Source organism: Myotis davidii, unplaced genomic scaffold, assembly GCF_000327345.1.
Source record: "Myotis davidii unplaced genomic scaffold, ASM32734v1 scaffold198, whole genome shotgun sequence".
Taxonomy (NCBI): domain Eukaryota; kingdom Metazoa; phylum Chordata; class Mammalia; order Chiroptera; family Vespertilionidae; genus Myotis; species Myotis davidii.
This window is the reverse complement of record NW_006291485.1, coordinates 1,396,356-1,412,391: the sequence shown is the minus strand read 5'-3', so window position 1 is coordinate 1,412,391 and position 16,036 is coordinate 1,396,356. Positions and strand designations below refer to the sequence as shown.

Sequence of the window (16,036 nt, the reverse complement as noted above, 5' to 3'; positions counted from 1 at the left end):
TGCACGTGCCCAACCAGGGGCAGGGAGCAAACCACTAACCCCAGTAAGTGCTCCTGATTAGGAATGGAACCCGCAACCCTTCAGTCCATGGGCCGGCGTTCTAACCACTGAGAACACCGGCCAGGGCTCAAATCAACACTTTGTTTTTTGGGTGTAGATGTACCACTGGTTTTTAGTCCACTCATCTGTGGATGGGCACTTAGGTTGTTTCCAAATCTTAGCTATTGTAAATTGTGCTGCTATGAACATAGGGGTGCATATATCCTTCCTGATTGGTGTTTCTAGTTTCTTGGGATATATTCCTAGAAGTGGGATCACTGGGTCAAACGGGAGTTCCAGTTTTAGTTTTTTCAATACATTTTTTAAAAAAGGAAATGCAGCTGGTACTTGAACAGCACAGATGAAGAGTGTTTTTTGTCTTCTGGAAGGTTCTACTGGATAGTGCTGAGGCAGCGTTTATTGAGGTGGTTATCTAACATGTACATGTTTGCACAGCTTGACTCAAAGGCTCCCTGGGCTCACACACCTCACTGGGCCATTTGGAGTAGACTTTCCTTCCTCACAGCCTCCCCAGCGAGGAAGCAAAGGAACCCCGTGTCCCGTCCCCCAAGTTGCCATTCAGATTAACAACTTTATTTTAAATGTTTTTTAAAATATATATATTTTTTTATTTCAGAGAGGAAGAGAGAGGGAGAGAGAGAAACATCAATGAGAGATAAACATCTATCGGCTGCCTCCTACATGCTCCCTACTGGGAATCGAGCCCACAATCTGGGCATGTGCCCTGACCAGAAATTGAAATGTGGCCTCCTGGTTCATGCGTCGACACTCAACCACTGAGCCACGCCAGCTGGGCAGCAACTTTATTTTAAGCAAAATATGTACACATGTGAAGGGAGATCCCATCATGTACCTAAACCCCAGATGTCCAAACCCAGTGCTGCCATCTGTCCCTGACATTTGTCTGGCTTCCAGAGCGGCCTTCCACAGCCCGACAACCAAAAGTTATAGGTCAGGGCAGGTCCAAGGAGTGGCCAGCCCTGAGCAGAATGCTGGGGTCACTCAGGCAGTTCCTCTGTCCACAAAGCCCCCTGGTGACTCCTGAGAGCAAAGTCCCCAGCTCAGCCAAGCGGGTCATGCAAAGGGGCACTGGGTGGACCATGGACTTGCTCCTGGAAGCTTGTGGAAAAGGTGGCTGTTGATGCCCTCACCACTGTGGGCCATTGCAGCCTAGACACAGAGCCTGGCACAGTATGGCCAGGCCTGGGGACATGCAGTGACAGGAGCCAGGAACAGGGTGGTGCTCGGCCCCCAGCCACAGCACAGGCCACCCGAGGTCCCAGCTAGACAAACTCGGGCCTGCTCTCCGGGCCAGTGCCTGCTATGACATGCCTGTCACCATGCTTCATGGCGGGCAGCGGACTCTCAGCTACATTGTTGGACTGGTTGGTGTTGTACTGGGACAGCCCCTCCCAGTCACCATCCTCCCCAGCTGAGGGTCCCAGCTGCTCCTCACTGCCGCTGTCCCCAGCCGCCTCCTCGCTGGCCTCACTGCCCTGCTTCTCCAAGAAGCTGAGGTGGTGCAAGGCTCCCCCCTCTGCCGGGGACAGCAGCTCTGGGGCCTCCTCCAGTTCTGAGTCAGAGTCGTTGGAGGCAACATGGGATTCTGGTAGGTCTGTGAGAGGGAGAGACAGAGGGAGAGACATGAGACAGAGGGAGAAACAGGGAGAGGTATCTCCCATTGAGCTCCCTAGGCCGATCCACTCACCTGGGCCTCCGTCCTCAGCTTCTTCCTGCAGGGGGAAGGCAGTCTCCTCATTGGTCTCCGAGTAGGGTACCTGGAGCAACACCTCAGCCCGCTGGGTGGGCATCCCATACTGCAGGGGTGGCAGGGAGGTCAGGGAGGGGCCTGGAACCCAGCCCGTCCAAGCTCCATTTTCTGGCTTGTAAATTAGCCACATTTTTTAAATCTCTAACATTTGTCACCACCCGCTGCATCTGAGGCTGAGGGCCCCGTTCCCATGTCATGAGTGACAGCTCTCCCAGCAGGGGCAGCAGGCTCTGGCAGGTGGGTTGGGTCCTGCAGGTACAGCCAGCAAGGACACTGTGATCCTGAGGCCACACCCAATCTTGCCTCTGGAGACCAGGGACCTGTTGCCCAAACCCCAAGAGATGCCTAAAGATAAAGACTCAGGCAAAGGGACTGAATACTAGAGCAGGGCCCTGGCCAGGTGGCTCGGTTGGTTGGAGCCTTGTCTTGTATGCCAAAAAGTTGTGGATTTAATCCCCAGTCAGGATGTGTATGAGAGGCAACTGATGTTTCTCACATCGATGTTTCTCTTAAGAAGAGTTGCAGGCTCGATCTCCCCGTAGGGGGCATGCAGGAGGCAGCCAATGAATGATTCTCATCGATGTTTCTCTCTCTCCCTCTCCCTCTCCCTTCCTCTCTGAAATCAGTAACAAAACATATCCTCAGGTAAGAATTTAAAAATATATATACTAGAGCAGGGGGCTGTTTGGACACACAAACCTGCAGAAACAAAAACTGTTGGCTTAAAATTAAGACCCAGCAGCCAGGTAAAGTAGCAAGTTGGACCCAGCCAAGGGTCTGGCTGTAGGACACAGGATGAGCCAACGCCTCTGCACTGAGTGGGGTATCCCCCAGATTTGAGCCCACACTTTGCTTAAAGGACCCCTCGGAGGCTGTCCCTGTGGAAACCAGACACCTCCCAGTCCTCCCCACCTGCATCCCCCCATGAGCAGACCCTTGCACCTTCCCCTGATCCACCTGCCACCTCACCTGTCCCCTGTTCTCTTCAGGCTTTTCCTCGAAAACCAGGTCATAGTGGGTGATGAGGGTCTCCACGATGCGGGCCTGGTGGGGGTAATCGACCAGGGAGGAGAGGGACACGGTGGCCTCTGTAGGCCGTGGCCGCAGCAGCGTGGGCCCGAACACAATGCCTAGATTCCCGGGGGTCATCTTGTTGTCCTGCTCTACCTCCACAATCCTGAGAAGTCGAGGGGTGCAGAAGCAGGTGAGGGTGGCTCCCCGGACCCAGCCACCATGGACCCCTGCCTGGCTGACCCTCACCTGCGGAGGTGCTGCAGCAGGTACTGCAGCGAGGCCTTGTTCTCGGGTGGCAGGTCACGCAGGAGCTCCCGCAACCGGCCTACCATAGCCATGGCCACGGCCTCGCTCTCAGCCATATCCGGACAACTCCGGGACGCTGCCTTCGCTTCAGCCTCCGCCTTCAGACTGTCCTTGGCCAGCCCCACAAGCTCATGGTAGAGGCGGAAGGAGATGAGTGGCTCAGGCAGCTGCCAAGTGACGTGGGGGCAGGAGGAGTGGGGATGGGGGGTGTCATGAGTGATCCTGGCCCAGTCCCCTCCTGTCCTTCCCTGGCCATGCCCCTAGCATCAACCCGACCTCTGCCAGGTGCTGGTCCCACCCCAACCCATAACCAGATCTGCTCTTGCCCTGGCCACATCCCTGGCTTAGCAGCCCACAACCCCAAGAAGCCCCGCCCCTGCCAGCCTGGGTCCTGCCCAGTATCTGCTCTTCCCCCATGGGGCTCACCTGGCGCAGGTAGAGTTTAAGGACATTGCTGATGTCGTGAGGCGAGGCCTGGGACAGCTCCACCAGCTCCTTGCCGTTTTCGAAGGCCTGACACAGCTTCTCCACACGCGTCTTCACCCCGTTCACCCGGTATATGCCCTGTGGGGGTCCACGGTCAGCCTCAGCCCACACCTGCTTCCCCTCCCTGTGCCTCTGGGATGAAGCCCCTGCTGCTGTCCCCACACGAGTCACCTTCGTGCGCAGAGCCCGCCGCTCAATCTCACAAACACACTTCTTGACAATGAAGGGCACGCCATCAGGAGTGGCACGGGCTGCCTGGCCAAAGTCCTGGCCAAAGAGCTGCAGGCGGCCCTGAAGCTTCTTGTGTCCACACTGGATGGCCAGGGTCTCCAGACACTTCTTGTGGCAGGCCAGGCAGCACTAGGGGCAGTGCATAGTGAGCAGAGAGCCTGGGTCCTCCTTCCCTCCTCCCTGAAGCCCTCATGACCCACTCCCCCACAGGGCAGTTTCTGAAAGACAGTCCCGATGGTCACTCCCAGAGTCCCCTGTGCTCCATATGGGACCTTCCAGCCATCCCTGGGGCCCCCACTCACCTCCTCGCACTCAGCGCCATGGAAGTAGACATAGCTGTTGCACTCCCGGCACTTGGCTGGGGAACGGAGCTTTCGGAGCTTGTGAGTTCGGGCTGCCTTGGAAAGTCCCATGTGGCGGAAGGGCCCACTGGGCACAGCCACTGGAAGCTCAGGGGTCATGCCGTTGAGGTCAGCTGGGGGCGGGGGGGACAGGTGGTCATTGTCACCAAGGCAGGTCAGGACCAGGCCCACAGGCAGAGTCTAAACCCCTCTCCCCTTACTGCCGGGCTCAGAGGCCCCTTACCCTGCTCAAAGGCTGATGCCCCTGCACTGCCCTCCTGGTCCACCAGCTCCTCGCTGGATGACATGGTGCCGCTGGACGACATCCGTTCAAACTTCTTAAAGTCCCCTGAGCAGGAAATAGGGGTGTCAAATACCCAAAGCCCAGAGGGAGCAGCACCCGGTTGGCCAGCTGCTCCCCCAAGGGCCCTCTCCATCACCCTGACCACATGGTGAGCTGTCCCTGGCCAGCAGGGCAGGTCCTTCACCTGAGCCAGGACTGGGGTCTAGGCTGCCATCAGAGTCTGGGTTGGAGGTTGGCCATGACTTGTGCACCTGATGTCCACGCCCACCTGCAGAATGGCACATCTAGTGAAGGGCTGAGTGAGGCTGAGAAGGGCTGGAGGGAGGCCTCACCCACCCCACAATCCTGCCAGGCACCCACCCCCAGTGGGCACTCACCCCTGCGCTCCTTGGCAAGCGTCCCATCGCTGGGCCCACCCTCATCAGGGGGGCCACTAGCAGCCTCCGCAGCGTCACCAACATTGAAGCTGCCTTTCCGGGCACGCATGACGGGGGACCTGGTGGGAGTAAAAGCCGGGGGGAGGAGCCATGATGGGGGTCAGAGGGGCCTCATCATGCTTACCCCCATCTCAGGCGCGAAGCCGGCTCCCAGGGCGCGTGCACACAGCCGTACCAGTTGCTGGTGGGGACATGAGGCTCAAAGTCATAGTGCACATCGGGCTCCTCATCACGCTGCAACTGGCGCACGTGGGAGGCGTACTGCTGGCCCGGATCATAGAGCTTGCTGCTCTCACACAGCATCTGGAAGTGCACGGGCAGCGGGGCCGTCTGCATGTGCATCATCTGGTAGTAGGAGATGGTCGCCTGAGGGAGACAGGGCACAGGCAGTGAGGTCAGCAGTTTGCACGGGTAGCTGCGCAGCCGGCCAGCAGCCAGAGCCTGGGAGCACCTGGCACCCACCGACTTGATGGTCTGGTCACTCTGCCGGATGACCTCCTGGATCTGTCGAAGCGCCGTCACCTTGGTGTCCTCCAGCTCCTGCTTCTGTGTCTTGGCATCCGCCACGCATGTGCGGTATGTGGCCATGGCTTCCTCTGCCTGGGGTGGGGGTCGGGGGCGCACAGAGAGACCTCAACCTGGGATGCAAGACCCACAGAAACCCAGCCAGCAGAACGGTGGGAGGGCTTTCCCGGCAGAACAGAGGTGGGGAACTTCACACAGTGTGTCAGAACTGCCCCCCCCCTCGCACCCACCTTGTTCTTGGCCTCCTCTTCCAAGCGCCGCCGCTTGTCCAGGGCCTTGGAGACGGTGCCCCCTGCTCCAGGCCCCGTGCCCACCTGCTCCTCCTCCGTCTTGGCCACCAGCAGGCGGGCCTTGTCATGGTCCTCACAGCGCTGCACGTAGCCCTGTTTGGCCTTCCGAAGGTTGGACTCTGCCTCTTGCTGTGGGCGGGAAGCAGAGAGACCATTTCCAAACTGTCCTTCAAATGAGCTGGGTCCTGGCTTTCCCCACTTCCCACCCCAGCAGCCAGACACTGAGTCAGGCACCACCACCACCCACGTCCCATGGTAACATCCCATGGCCCAGTGGGCAAACAGGCACCTGTCCAAGAACTGACAGTAGAAGAATAGGAGGTGACACCTCTCATGGGACTCCAGGAGGAACTGGATCGATCTAGTGTGCCCATTTGACAGCCTGGGAAGCTGAGGCATAGCTAAGCTCTGAAGGAGGCACAGCCTTCATCAGCCCCTGACACCTATACCCACCCCCGTCAGAGCGGCTGGTGACGCACACGCTCTTTCACTTCCCCTCTCAGAGAAAACAGTGCAGCCGCCCAGGCAGGAAGTCAAGCACCCTCTGGGTGGGCAGGAAGGCACTTAGTCAAAACCCATGGGTTTGCCGAAACCGGTTTGGCTCAGTGGATAGAGCGTCGGCCTGTGGACTGGGAGGTCCCAGGTTCGATTCCTGTCAGGGGCATGTGCCTGGGTTGCGGGCACATCCCCAGAAGGAGATGTGCGGGAGGCAGCTGATCGATGTTTCTCTCTCATCGATGTTTCTGGCTTTCTGACTCTCTCCCTTCCTCTCTGTAGAAAATCAATAAAATATATTAAAACAAAAAAACAAAAAAACCCATGGGCTTTCTGGGGCCACACCTTGCAGCCTGCACCTTCAAAGGCTTAAAGGTAAAGAACGGGTATAGGTACTAGGACAGCCGTGGGCAAACTACGGCCCGCGGGCCGGATCCGGCCCGTTTGAAATGAATAAAACTAAAAAAAAAAAGACGGTACCCTTTTATGTAATGATGTTTTCTTTGAATTTATATTAGTTCACACAAACACTCCATCCATGCTTTTGTTCCGGCCCTCTGGTCCAGTTTAAGAACCCATTGTGGCCCTCGAGTCAAAAAGTTTGCCCACCCCTGTACTAGGAGAAACCACGGGGGAATTTTTTAAATAAAAAATTTCGGTGCAAGACACAAAACCCAGAAACCATAAAAGAAAAGACTATTGCCCTGGCCAGTGTTGCTTAGTGCTTAGAGCGTCGGCCCATGCACCAAAGGGTCATGGGTTTGAGTCCCAGTCAAGGGCACATATCTGAGTTGCAGATTCGATACCTGGCCCCAGTTGGGGCGTGTGCAGGAGGCAAGCAATTGGTGTACCTCTCTCACATGGATGTTTCTCTCCCTGCCCCCCTCTCTCTCACCATCCCTCCCTCCCTTGCTACTCTCTGTAAAAATCAATGGAAAAAATATCTTCGGGTGAGGATTAACAAAAGAAAAGACTACTGCTGGCAATCACAGGTTTCTACCTGGTAAAATAGGCCAAGGAGTGGATCTTAACACACACCATCAGAGGCTGAGTTCTTTAACATGTAAAGAGCTCTGGCAAATCAATAAGAAACAGACCACAGTCCAATCCAAAGGGAGCAAAGGATATGGACCGAGCTTCACAAAGGGGGGGAAAGTGCAGCTCTGGTTCGAGGGGATAGCTCGTACTCTCACACCCCAACCCAGCCATTCCCTTTCAGGCAGAGATCTGAAATAAATGCTTGATCCAAAAGAGGGCACAGGCTTGTCACAGCAGTGGTGTTTGAAACAGCAACAGCTCAGCAACAACTAAAAGGCCCATCAATAGAGATTTAGTGAAGTAAGTCACATGATCTCCACAGCTAAGCACCTGTAAAAGGCCTGGGAAAAGGGAGGAGGGTGGATTGAGGTGGAGCACTCCTCTGGATGTGGGGTGAGTGTGAGACAAGACAGGTGCTCAGTAAGATGTCAACGAGTGCACAAGAGGCAGGAAACCACAGTTTGGTGTAGGTCCATGCCTGGGACTGCAGCTCAGAGGCCAGCCCGCCCCACCCTTACCCGCCCGCCTGCCTCCCAAGGTACCAGCTTCCTCTGGGCACGGTGCCAGGACTCCTTGATTTCCTTCCTGCGCTTCTCATGCTCAAGCCGCCGCAGGTTCAGGGGCTGGGGTGAGATGGGCCGTGAGCAGGAGACCCTGGTAACCCGCCTGCCTCCTCACCCAGCCTCCGGGGGGCAGCCCACCTGCATGAAGGTCTGGGTCTGCAGCGTGATCAATGCCTGCACCAAGCCGTGGCCGAACTCCAGGTCCTGCTCCAGGGCCAGCGAGTAGATGGACAGGAGGGGCATGTGGGGCTTTTGGAGAGAGCGGCAGTTAGAGGGGTGGGACAGCACCCAGGCCCTCCTGGAAGCCCTCCCTGGTTCCCTCGGGTTCCCTCAGCCACCACCATAGCATAGACAGGGAGCCCCTTCCTTTTGGCCCTTCTCAGTTGCAGGGACTCACACCCAGGCCCGTGGCCCCACCTCCTGCATGACGCTCTGTCTGCAGTTGTGGACAATCTTCTGCAGGCCTTTGGCAAAGTCCATCTCTGCAGGGCAGAGAAGAGGAGTCAGTGCAGAGGGGAGGGGAGTAAGCAAGGGGTACGTGAGGGGGAGGGGGTGCCCTGGCAGGTCTCACCCCAGGCCAGCACTCACCCAGGGCAGTCCGCTTCTCCAGGTAGCCAATGAGGTCCTTCATGTACTTCGCCATGTTCTTAGCATAGTGCAGGGCCACATCTACGCCTCCCTCACAGCGTTGCAGCAGCATGTCCACCTCCTCGGGCTGCAGGCAGCCTGCAGAGTGGCCTCTCAGCCCAGGCTCCACCCTCCAGCACACCCTCAGTCCCAGTCCTCCGCCCCTCCATCCACCATTCAAGCACATGCCTGCCCAGTGTGTGTGGCTCAGAGACTCACCAGCATCACAGTCCTCAGCGCAAGGGAGGGCGCCCTCACTTCCCTGTCCGTACAGGTTCTCCATGGACTGTGTAGGGAGAGTCCATGTGAGCCCAGCCCTGTGCTGGGTCCCAGGTGATGTCTACCCATCAGGAGACCATCATCGCTCCCAGACAGAGAAGGCCATCCCTGCTCACCTGGCTCGAGTCCCCAGGGGGCACTGACAGGAGGGTGCTGCTGTCCACTTCACCCATGAGGAACTCGGACACGCTGCAGGGTCAGGGCTGTCAGTATCCAGGGGTACAAGGTCCCCACACACCCCCGCTCCCGCCCACAGGGCCCGCGCTCACGTGCTGCTGAAGGAGACGGCAATGGTCTCCAAGGCCTTCTCAAACTCCTGCTTGTCTGCCTCATTGTTGCACTCGTAATGGAAGGCTGGCGGGCAGAGACAAGGACGAGGAGGCTGGGCTCACTCTGGGATGTGACCACCCCTACAACTACGTGAAGGGGGCCCTGAGCCCAGGGAAATCACTGGAGCAAGTGTGCCCATCGAACTCCTAGCTATCCTTCAAAACCCACTTCAAACAGCCCCTCCTCCAGGAAGCCCTTCCAGGCAGAGAGCCCTTGCTGCTCTGTCCTGGCCAGCTGACCTTTGACCTTGGCAATGAGGGTGCCCGCAGCTGTGAGCGTTTCCACAGTGTTCAGCAGTGGGTACTTGCAGATGACCTGGCGCATCACTCGTAAGGCCTCGCCCAGGCACTCATGGGCCAGCGGCCGGCGGGCCTCCAGGAGGTCTGCGGGCAGAGCAGGTATGAGCAGGGAGGGAGTGGGTGGCCCCGAGACAACCTGCCCACGTATTCCTCAAAGATCCTGCCCCCAGGTGGGAAAACTGAGGTAGAGGTGGGAGCGGGCAGCTGCCCAAGGCTTCCTATGGGACTGTCAGGTAGGGCACTGTCCCTCTTTTGGGTGCTGGCCAGGGCAACAAAGGCCAGACCTTGGCCTAGGCAGTCCCTTCTTCTCAGAACACTTCCCTCATCCCTCCAGAAAGCAAACTGCTTGTCCTTCAAGTTGCAGTCCTGGTACCTCCTCCTTCCTGCAGCCCACCTGGCCCCTTCCCTGCCCCAACCCTCAGGGCTGCTCAAGGCTCTATCCAGCTCTCTCCTTTCCCGGCCTGCCTGGATACCAGGCCTCAAGCACCCTGTTATCTCGCACTCTCCCAACAGCCGCCCCATGACACAGGCACTGTCATCATCCCCATTTTGCAGATGAAGAAACTGAAGCACAGAGAGGGAAAGTCATTTCTCAAGGATCACACAGCTTTTCCACCTACACTATGCTTGAAGGCATGAGAACGACACACAGAAGGACCCTGCCTGGCTTTATCTCCAGGGCAAAGGGGAACCCTAGGCCAGGGATGGTGAACCTATGACACGCGTGTCAGAGGTGACACGCAAACTCATTTTTTTTTTGGTTGACTTTTCTTTGTTAAATGGCATTTAAATATATAAAATAAATATCAAAAATATAAATCTTTAACTATGGTCGCAAATATCAAAAAATTTCTATATGTGACACGGCACCAGAGTTAAGTTAGGGTTTTTCAAAATGCTGACAGGCCGAGCTCAAAAGGTTCACCATCACTGCCCTACGCGGTGATGGAGCATAGGGAGTCAAGGTTAGCTCTGTATCTTAGAACTGTGGTTTTAGATGCTCTCTTCAGATGTTCTGAAAAGCAGCACGTGCAGGCAGAACAGTGTGTGTAAAACACACCAATAAAAACAAAACCGTAGCAGTGTCTGTAAGGGGAGGGGACAACTAGGTGCTAAGACCCAGGAGGCTGGGGGCCGGCTGGGACGACAGCTTGGACACCTGTTGACCTTCTGTCTCTGCCTGGTGGGCCTGCTCAGAACATTAGTGGAACCTGAAAATAGGCCCGACCCTTTTCAGCACTGAGGACCCCTTTGGATGGCCCTTGAAACCTGGGGGGTCCTGACACCGAAACCAACTCAGAGGCATAAAGGGGCTTCAGGAATCCAGGGAAGATGCTGGGGAAAGGCCAGGCCAGGCCCCTTCCCAGGACATCCCTTCCCCACACCTGGCCCCTCGCCCCTTGTGTTGCCTGGCCTCAGCCACCTGGGTCCCTGCAGCACCCCCACCGGGAAGCCGACGCCAGGCCCGACGCCAGGGAAGCCTGGACATGTTCAGCTTGGCACGGCCATCCCCAAGCGCCATGTGCTCCCAGAGGGCTGGGGACCCCGCACCCTGCTCTGTCCCTTCACCTCGGGGTCCCCTGCAGCAGCATATTGGTCCCCAAGACAACACACAATATGCTGAGAACACCTGGTAACAGTCACTATACGCCTCAGGTGTCTTATCTGTGAGTCCGGACAACCATAAGCCCTGAGCATATAGTTGTCCTGATTCACAGATAAGACACCTGAGGCTTAGAGAGGCAGGCAGCTGGTCCAAGGTCTCACAGCTGGACAAGCAGGGGCAGCACAGGATTCAAACCCACATCCCCTCTGCTCCAGTCTCTTTCCCAGGCCCAGGACGCCCGAGGCATGATGAAGTGTGTCCCCAACCCTATCCCAAACGCCTCCAGGACTCAGCCCCACCCAGACCAGGCCTCCAAGGAAGTGCCAGAATAGGAAAGGAACCGAGATTAGCAAGTTTCCCCAGGAAAGAGCTCAGGCCCTGCCTCTGTGACCAGATAACCTTGGGGGTTCCCACTCCCACCCAGAAGGGGCTGGGCCTCTACACAGAGCTCCTCATTAGCGCCCTGAAGACACAGAGGCCACTGCAGGCTGAGGTTGGATCTGGCCCTGACCCCTCCTCAGCTGGGTGAGCCGGAGATCAGTGCCCCACTCCTGGCCTTAGTTTTCCCATCTATAAAATGGGTGCCTAGGGCGAGCTGGTCAGAGCACTTGGTGAGGTCTTGGCACTGTGGTTTCCGGGAGGAGCAGGCAGCACACAAGGTGCTGTGCCTGCCCGGTTTGAGGTGCCTGCTAGGGACAAACAGGAAACAGATGAAAATAACGCAGCAGGAAGCCAGGCTGTCAGTCTTGTGGAGGAGAAAACGGAACTGCCATCCCACAAGCGGCTCCCTCCTGCAGCTCACATGCTGTCCTTCCTGCCCCTTGTCCCTGCTGACGCTCCATCAGACCTCAGCCTGTCTCTCGCCCACCTCGGCCCAACACACAAGTCCGACCTCTGCTCTAACACGTTCTGTGGATCCCCACTGCCCTCAGGATAATGTCCAGGATCCTTCTCCCTGGCATCCTCAATCCCTTCAGCTTCACACACTTCATATACCAACAAACCTCGTTCCTCCAAACACAACTCCATTTCATGTTTCTGAGCCAGTGCACATGACGTCTCCTCTGCTTCAATGCCTTTCCCTCCTAGTTTCCACCAAACTCCTACACATCCCTGAAAGCCCTAGCTGCAGCGGTTGCTTCCATAAAGATCCCCTTCTGATCCTTCTCTTTACCGTGCCTGGGTCCCTCGGGGTTTGGGATACCTGTACTACTTCAGTCTCCCCCCAGGCCTCAGTGTCCCTGCTGGCTCTCACCATCACGTAGAACATACTCCTTGAGCTTCTCCAGGCCCTCGGCGAAGCGGGCCACATCAACCAGGAGCTGGGAGATGTCCCCCACGGCATCGGGCCAGGGCCCCTCAACGGATGGTTCGGCGGGGCTGGCGGCTGTCAGTGGGCTTCGGTGGCTCCGGCCTAGCGTCCAGGAAGTGGCACCGGGCAGAGGGAAGCCGGCACCGCTGGCATGGCGGCTCAGGCTGGTGGGCCTCTTGAGCGTGCCTGTGGCCTTGGTGTTGGAGGTCACACTCGGTGGCTCCAGGCTGGGTCCCTGGTACAGAGCATCCGCCCCATCTTTCCTGGGCAGCTCCTGGAGGTGGGTGGGGAGGATGGGGGGGTAAGGCAGGTGCTCTGGCCCAGGTACTACCTCAGTTTCTTCAAAAGTGAAATGGGGTTCTGGGGGGGGTCTTCAACCTGACCCCACGAGGGACAGAGGCCAGAGGTCAGAGGGCTGAGATTTGGGGCCATGCCCCTCCCACACCTGTTACCCAACATCCTCTTCCCCAGAGCTTTCACAAACAACTGTCTACCCAAACCACAGCCGGGGCGGGGCCTGCAGGGGCGCGGGTACCCCACTTCCTGGTGGGGGAGGGCGGGCCAGAAGAGGGTCCCAGCCCCTGTAGCCCACCTCAGGCTGTGGCAGACGCACCCAATCCCTGGTGACGACACCTCTGTCAACTCCTGGAGACCCCTGAGCCCCATAAACACACGAGACTGTGTACACCCCCTGGGCCGGGCGGCCTTACACCCAGGGACCCTGTTAGATACTCCGCTGTGCCATCGCTCTCACATCCAACAGCACCGGAGCCCTCAAATTCTGAGTCCCATCCTACAGAGCCCACAACCAAAGGTCGCCCCCACGCTGGCACCGCCACCCCACCCCCTGGGCCCACGGCCGGCCGTGGGCCAGATGAGGGAGGCCATGGCCACCCCAAAGGCCTCCTACCATGAGCCGAATGCCAGGGTCCTGGCTGGACCTGCGCGGCCCCTGCAGCCCTGCCTGGTGGGGGCTGTAGCTGGCGTGAGCCCCCCATCGCAGGCCCGGCATTTTGCTTCTGGGCCCCGGCCCTGCCGCCCAGGCAGAGGGCGCACCCTGTCCCCCTGTGGCCCCAAGGTCCCCACCCGCTCCTCCTCCCCGAAGAGGCTCACTCACTCCTGAGGGCTGCGGGCTGGGGCTTCCCGCCCGGTTCTTTTTCGAGATCGAAGGGGTTTTCATGAGTTCGCGCTTCTTCCTGGAGAACATGGTGGGGCCAGCAGAGCAGCGCAGGCAGCAGGCGGGTGGAGGAGCCGGGGGTCTCGGCGCCGCAGCTCCCGGAGCTGCAGGCCCCGCCCCCGCCCCGCCCCCAGCCCAGGCTCCGCCCCCAGCCTCCACTTTAGGAGCTCTGAGTGCGCATTGGACTGAGCGCTCCTGTTGGCACGGTGGGGCACAAGGAAGCACAGACACACCCAGATGCAGGCAGGAGAACACTGACGGGGGCAGGAGCAGCACAGGGACACCGAGCCGTGGGCTCAATGACATGGGAATAGACTCGCTCTCGGGCACAGTGACATGCAGGGGCGCTGATGCACACGCATGCTCAGACGACAAAGCTCTGCAGATGAAATGGATGACCTGGAGCTTTACACTCAGACCTGGGACACAGACACCCTCCTTCCAGTCTCCACCCTATGTCCCTGGCAACCCCTCACCCTCGTAGGCCCCAGGGCCTGGGCTCCACAGGGCATAGCAGGTCACTCCCTCAGCCTGGCGTCGGCACTGGCCTCAGCTCATCTCCCTCCCCCCATGCCCCACCCTACCTTCCAGGGACACACAGGCTGATCACGGACATGCTGGGTAGCAGGGCTGACAACACTCCTGAGGTCACCCTGCACCTCCTCACATCCTGGTATCAGCCATGTGTCCAGAACCCCGCCTCCCTCCCTCTGCCCTCCCTAAACCCCCTCCCCCTCCCCCATGACCACCTGTTCTTTTGGAGCCTCCCCAGCCTGGGTTCTCTCCCCCACACTTCCAGAAACCCACCCCCCCAGCCCCCAACTCCCTTACCCAACACCAACCCGCACTGACCTCAGGCGGGAAGGGTGGATCTCCTGGGCACAGGGCATGTGGGCTGCAGCTCCTTATGCCAAACCCAGCCTCCAGGCCCAGGCCCATCTGCACACCCAGCCGAGAAGTCCCTTCTGCCCACCACTCATTGCTCCGGGGGCCAAGACCAGGTGGTAAGGGCAGACTGGCTAGCTGGCGAGCTTCTGGCCTGGGCAGCAAGCCTGAGGTCCCGATACCCCAGCTCCCCCTCCCACCCACACTGGACTTCTCTAAGCTGCTCTGGACATTCCCCCGCCCTGACCTCATGCCCACTTCATGGCCAGGCACTCACTGGGACTGTCCTCAGGCACCAGACCTACGTGGGCACTAGGGACCCTGGGACTAGTGTCCAGGTTCCATGAAGCCCACATAAAACCCACTTCCCAGGCCCACCAGACGCCTTCCCAGCTGCGGGTCCAGGCGGCTGCAGCTGGGTTCTCGCCTGTGCCCTATGAGTGCATGTGTCCACAAGCCCATGCATGCACACACTCCAGTTGGATACAGATGAGTGCACAGAGCCATCTGTGGACACACGTGCAGCCCAGCACACAGACATACGTGCACAGTTTCACAGGAGAGCTTCTTTTTATTTCCTCCGGCAGAACAGGCCCTCTGGGAGCCAGCTCCAGGCGCTCTGTCCTGCCTTTGTCACTCCCAGGGCCTCCCTCCCGCCCCACAGAGGACGGAGGCTCAGAGCACTGTCTCCGTCATGCGGCGGTCATCCAGGAACCGGGTGAGGAGTTTGGGGACCTGTGGGCCTAACCCAGGGTCCACCCCCACGCCTGCTTCCTGGTGATCCGCCTCGGTCTCCTCCTTGCCCTGGTTCTCAGAGAAGTACAGGAACACCTAGCAGGTGGGTAGCCCGAGGGAACAAGAGGGGAAGTCAGCTTGAGAGCCCGGCCCCCAGCCCCACCGTGGCCTCCAGCCCCTCCCGGGCGGGCGCTTTGGGCACCTCCTCCAAAGTGGTCTGGTTCACTGAGAAGTCCTCCACGCCTTGCTCTGCCCCGTGTGCAGCCAGCTCTTCAAAGACATGCGCTAGGGTGCAGCGCCCTCCTGGTGGCAGCTGGAAGCGCAGGCGACTTCCGTGAGCCTCCCGCAGCTCAGCCCCTGGGAACGTAGCTGCCACGAAGGCCATCACTGGCTCAGACTTCCCCACGGGCACTCGCAGGGTCAGCGTGTGGCCAGCACCGAATCTGGTGGTGAAGGGGTGGTGGTTAAGGGGGTTGGTGGTGAAGGGAGGGTTGTGGGAGGTCATGGGGGATGGGGGATTGTGAAGGTGGGAGTTGTGGGGGTTGGGGGAGGGGGAGGACACACCTACAGCCCAGCCCACCCCTCCCACCCACCTCCTCTCTTCTGGCCCCACCCTCAATGCCAGGCCCCTGTTGACCCCCTACCCAGCACACGTGACCCCACCCCCTCCTCCATGTCCGTTAACCAGTTAACTGCCACGCATCCCCACTGCGTCTATAGACATTTGTGGCGTACAAAGGGTTAAGATGCTCATCCCTTCTCCAACCCTTCCTCTCCCACGGCCCCACCTCCACCTGACTCCCCTACTCACCTGACCCTCCTCAACCTCCACCCACGGGCCCACCCTTACCCATAAGACTCCAGCCCACCCTGGTCCTGCCCTGCCCCCTCAACATCTCCCCTGGACAGTCCATGACCCTCACCT

At 58.7% G+C, this 16,036-nt stretch overlaps 2 protein-coding genes across 3 annotated transcripts in view; both read right to left on the bottom strand.

Annotated features, from left to right (window-relative positions):
• Positions 1 to 846: 846 nt before the first annotated feature.
• The window catches only part of HMHA1 (histocompatibility (minor) HA-1), a 22,759-nt gene continuing 7,569 nt past the window's right edge, over positions 847 to 16,036 (bottom strand). The window contains exons 2-24 of one of the 2 annotated variants that reach the window (XM_006764794.2): positions 13,432 to 13,595; positions 12,258 to 12,588; positions 9,337 to 9,480; positions 9,037 to 9,121; positions 8,884 to 8,956; positions 8,708 to 8,774; positions 8,450 to 8,587; positions 8,279 to 8,343; positions 8,000 to 8,110; positions 7,841 to 7,921; positions 5,706 to 5,894; positions 5,413 to 5,550; positions 5,126 to 5,316; positions 4,891 to 5,009; positions 4,698 to 4,781; positions 4,454 to 4,558; positions 4,171 to 4,343; positions 3,809 to 3,997; positions 3,578 to 3,715; positions 3,092 to 3,318; positions 2,801 to 3,008; positions 1,769 to 1,877; positions 847 to 1,675 (exon numbers count right to left, since the gene is read on the bottom strand). In XM_006764794.2, the coding sequence (XP_006764857.1) occupies positions 1,344 to 1,675; positions 1,769 to 1,877; positions 2,801 to 3,008; positions 3,092 to 3,318; positions 3,578 to 3,715; positions 3,809 to 3,997; positions 4,171 to 4,343; positions 4,454 to 4,558; positions 4,698 to 4,781; positions 4,891 to 5,009; positions 5,126 to 5,316; positions 5,413 to 5,550; positions 5,706 to 5,894; positions 7,841 to 7,921; positions 8,000 to 8,110; positions 8,279 to 8,343; positions 8,450 to 8,587; positions 8,708 to 8,774; positions 8,884 to 8,956; positions 9,037 to 9,121; positions 9,337 to 9,480; positions 12,258 to 12,588; positions 13,432 to 13,521 (3,387 nt within the window). In that variant the 5' untranslated portion in view covers positions 13,522 to 13,595 and the 3' untranslated portion in view covers positions 847 to 1,343. The remainder of the gene's footprint in view (positions 1,676 to 1,768; positions 1,878 to 2,800; positions 3,009 to 3,091; positions 3,319 to 3,577; positions 3,716 to 3,808; positions 3,998 to 4,170; positions 4,344 to 4,453; positions 4,559 to 4,697; positions 4,782 to 4,890; positions 5,010 to 5,125; positions 5,317 to 5,412; positions 5,551 to 5,705; positions 5,895 to 7,840; positions 7,922 to 7,999; positions 8,111 to 8,278; positions 8,344 to 8,449; positions 8,588 to 8,707; positions 8,775 to 8,883; positions 8,957 to 9,036; positions 9,122 to 9,336; positions 9,481 to 12,257; positions 12,589 to 13,431; positions 13,596 to 16,036) is intronic. The other variant, XM_006764793.2, reaches the window with a different exon arrangement.
• The window catches only part of ABCA7 (ATP binding cassette subfamily A member 7), a 19,911-nt gene continuing 18,802 nt past the window's right edge, over positions 14,928 to 16,036 (bottom strand). The window contains exons 45-46 of the mRNA XM_006764792.2: positions 15,314 to 15,554; positions 14,928 to 15,207 (exon numbers count right to left, since the gene is read on the bottom strand). Coding sequence (XP_006764855.1) covers positions 15,052 to 15,207; positions 15,314 to 15,554 — 397 coding nt within the window. The 3' untranslated portion in view covers positions 14,928 to 15,051. The remainder of the gene's footprint in view (positions 15,208 to 15,313; positions 15,555 to 16,036) is intronic.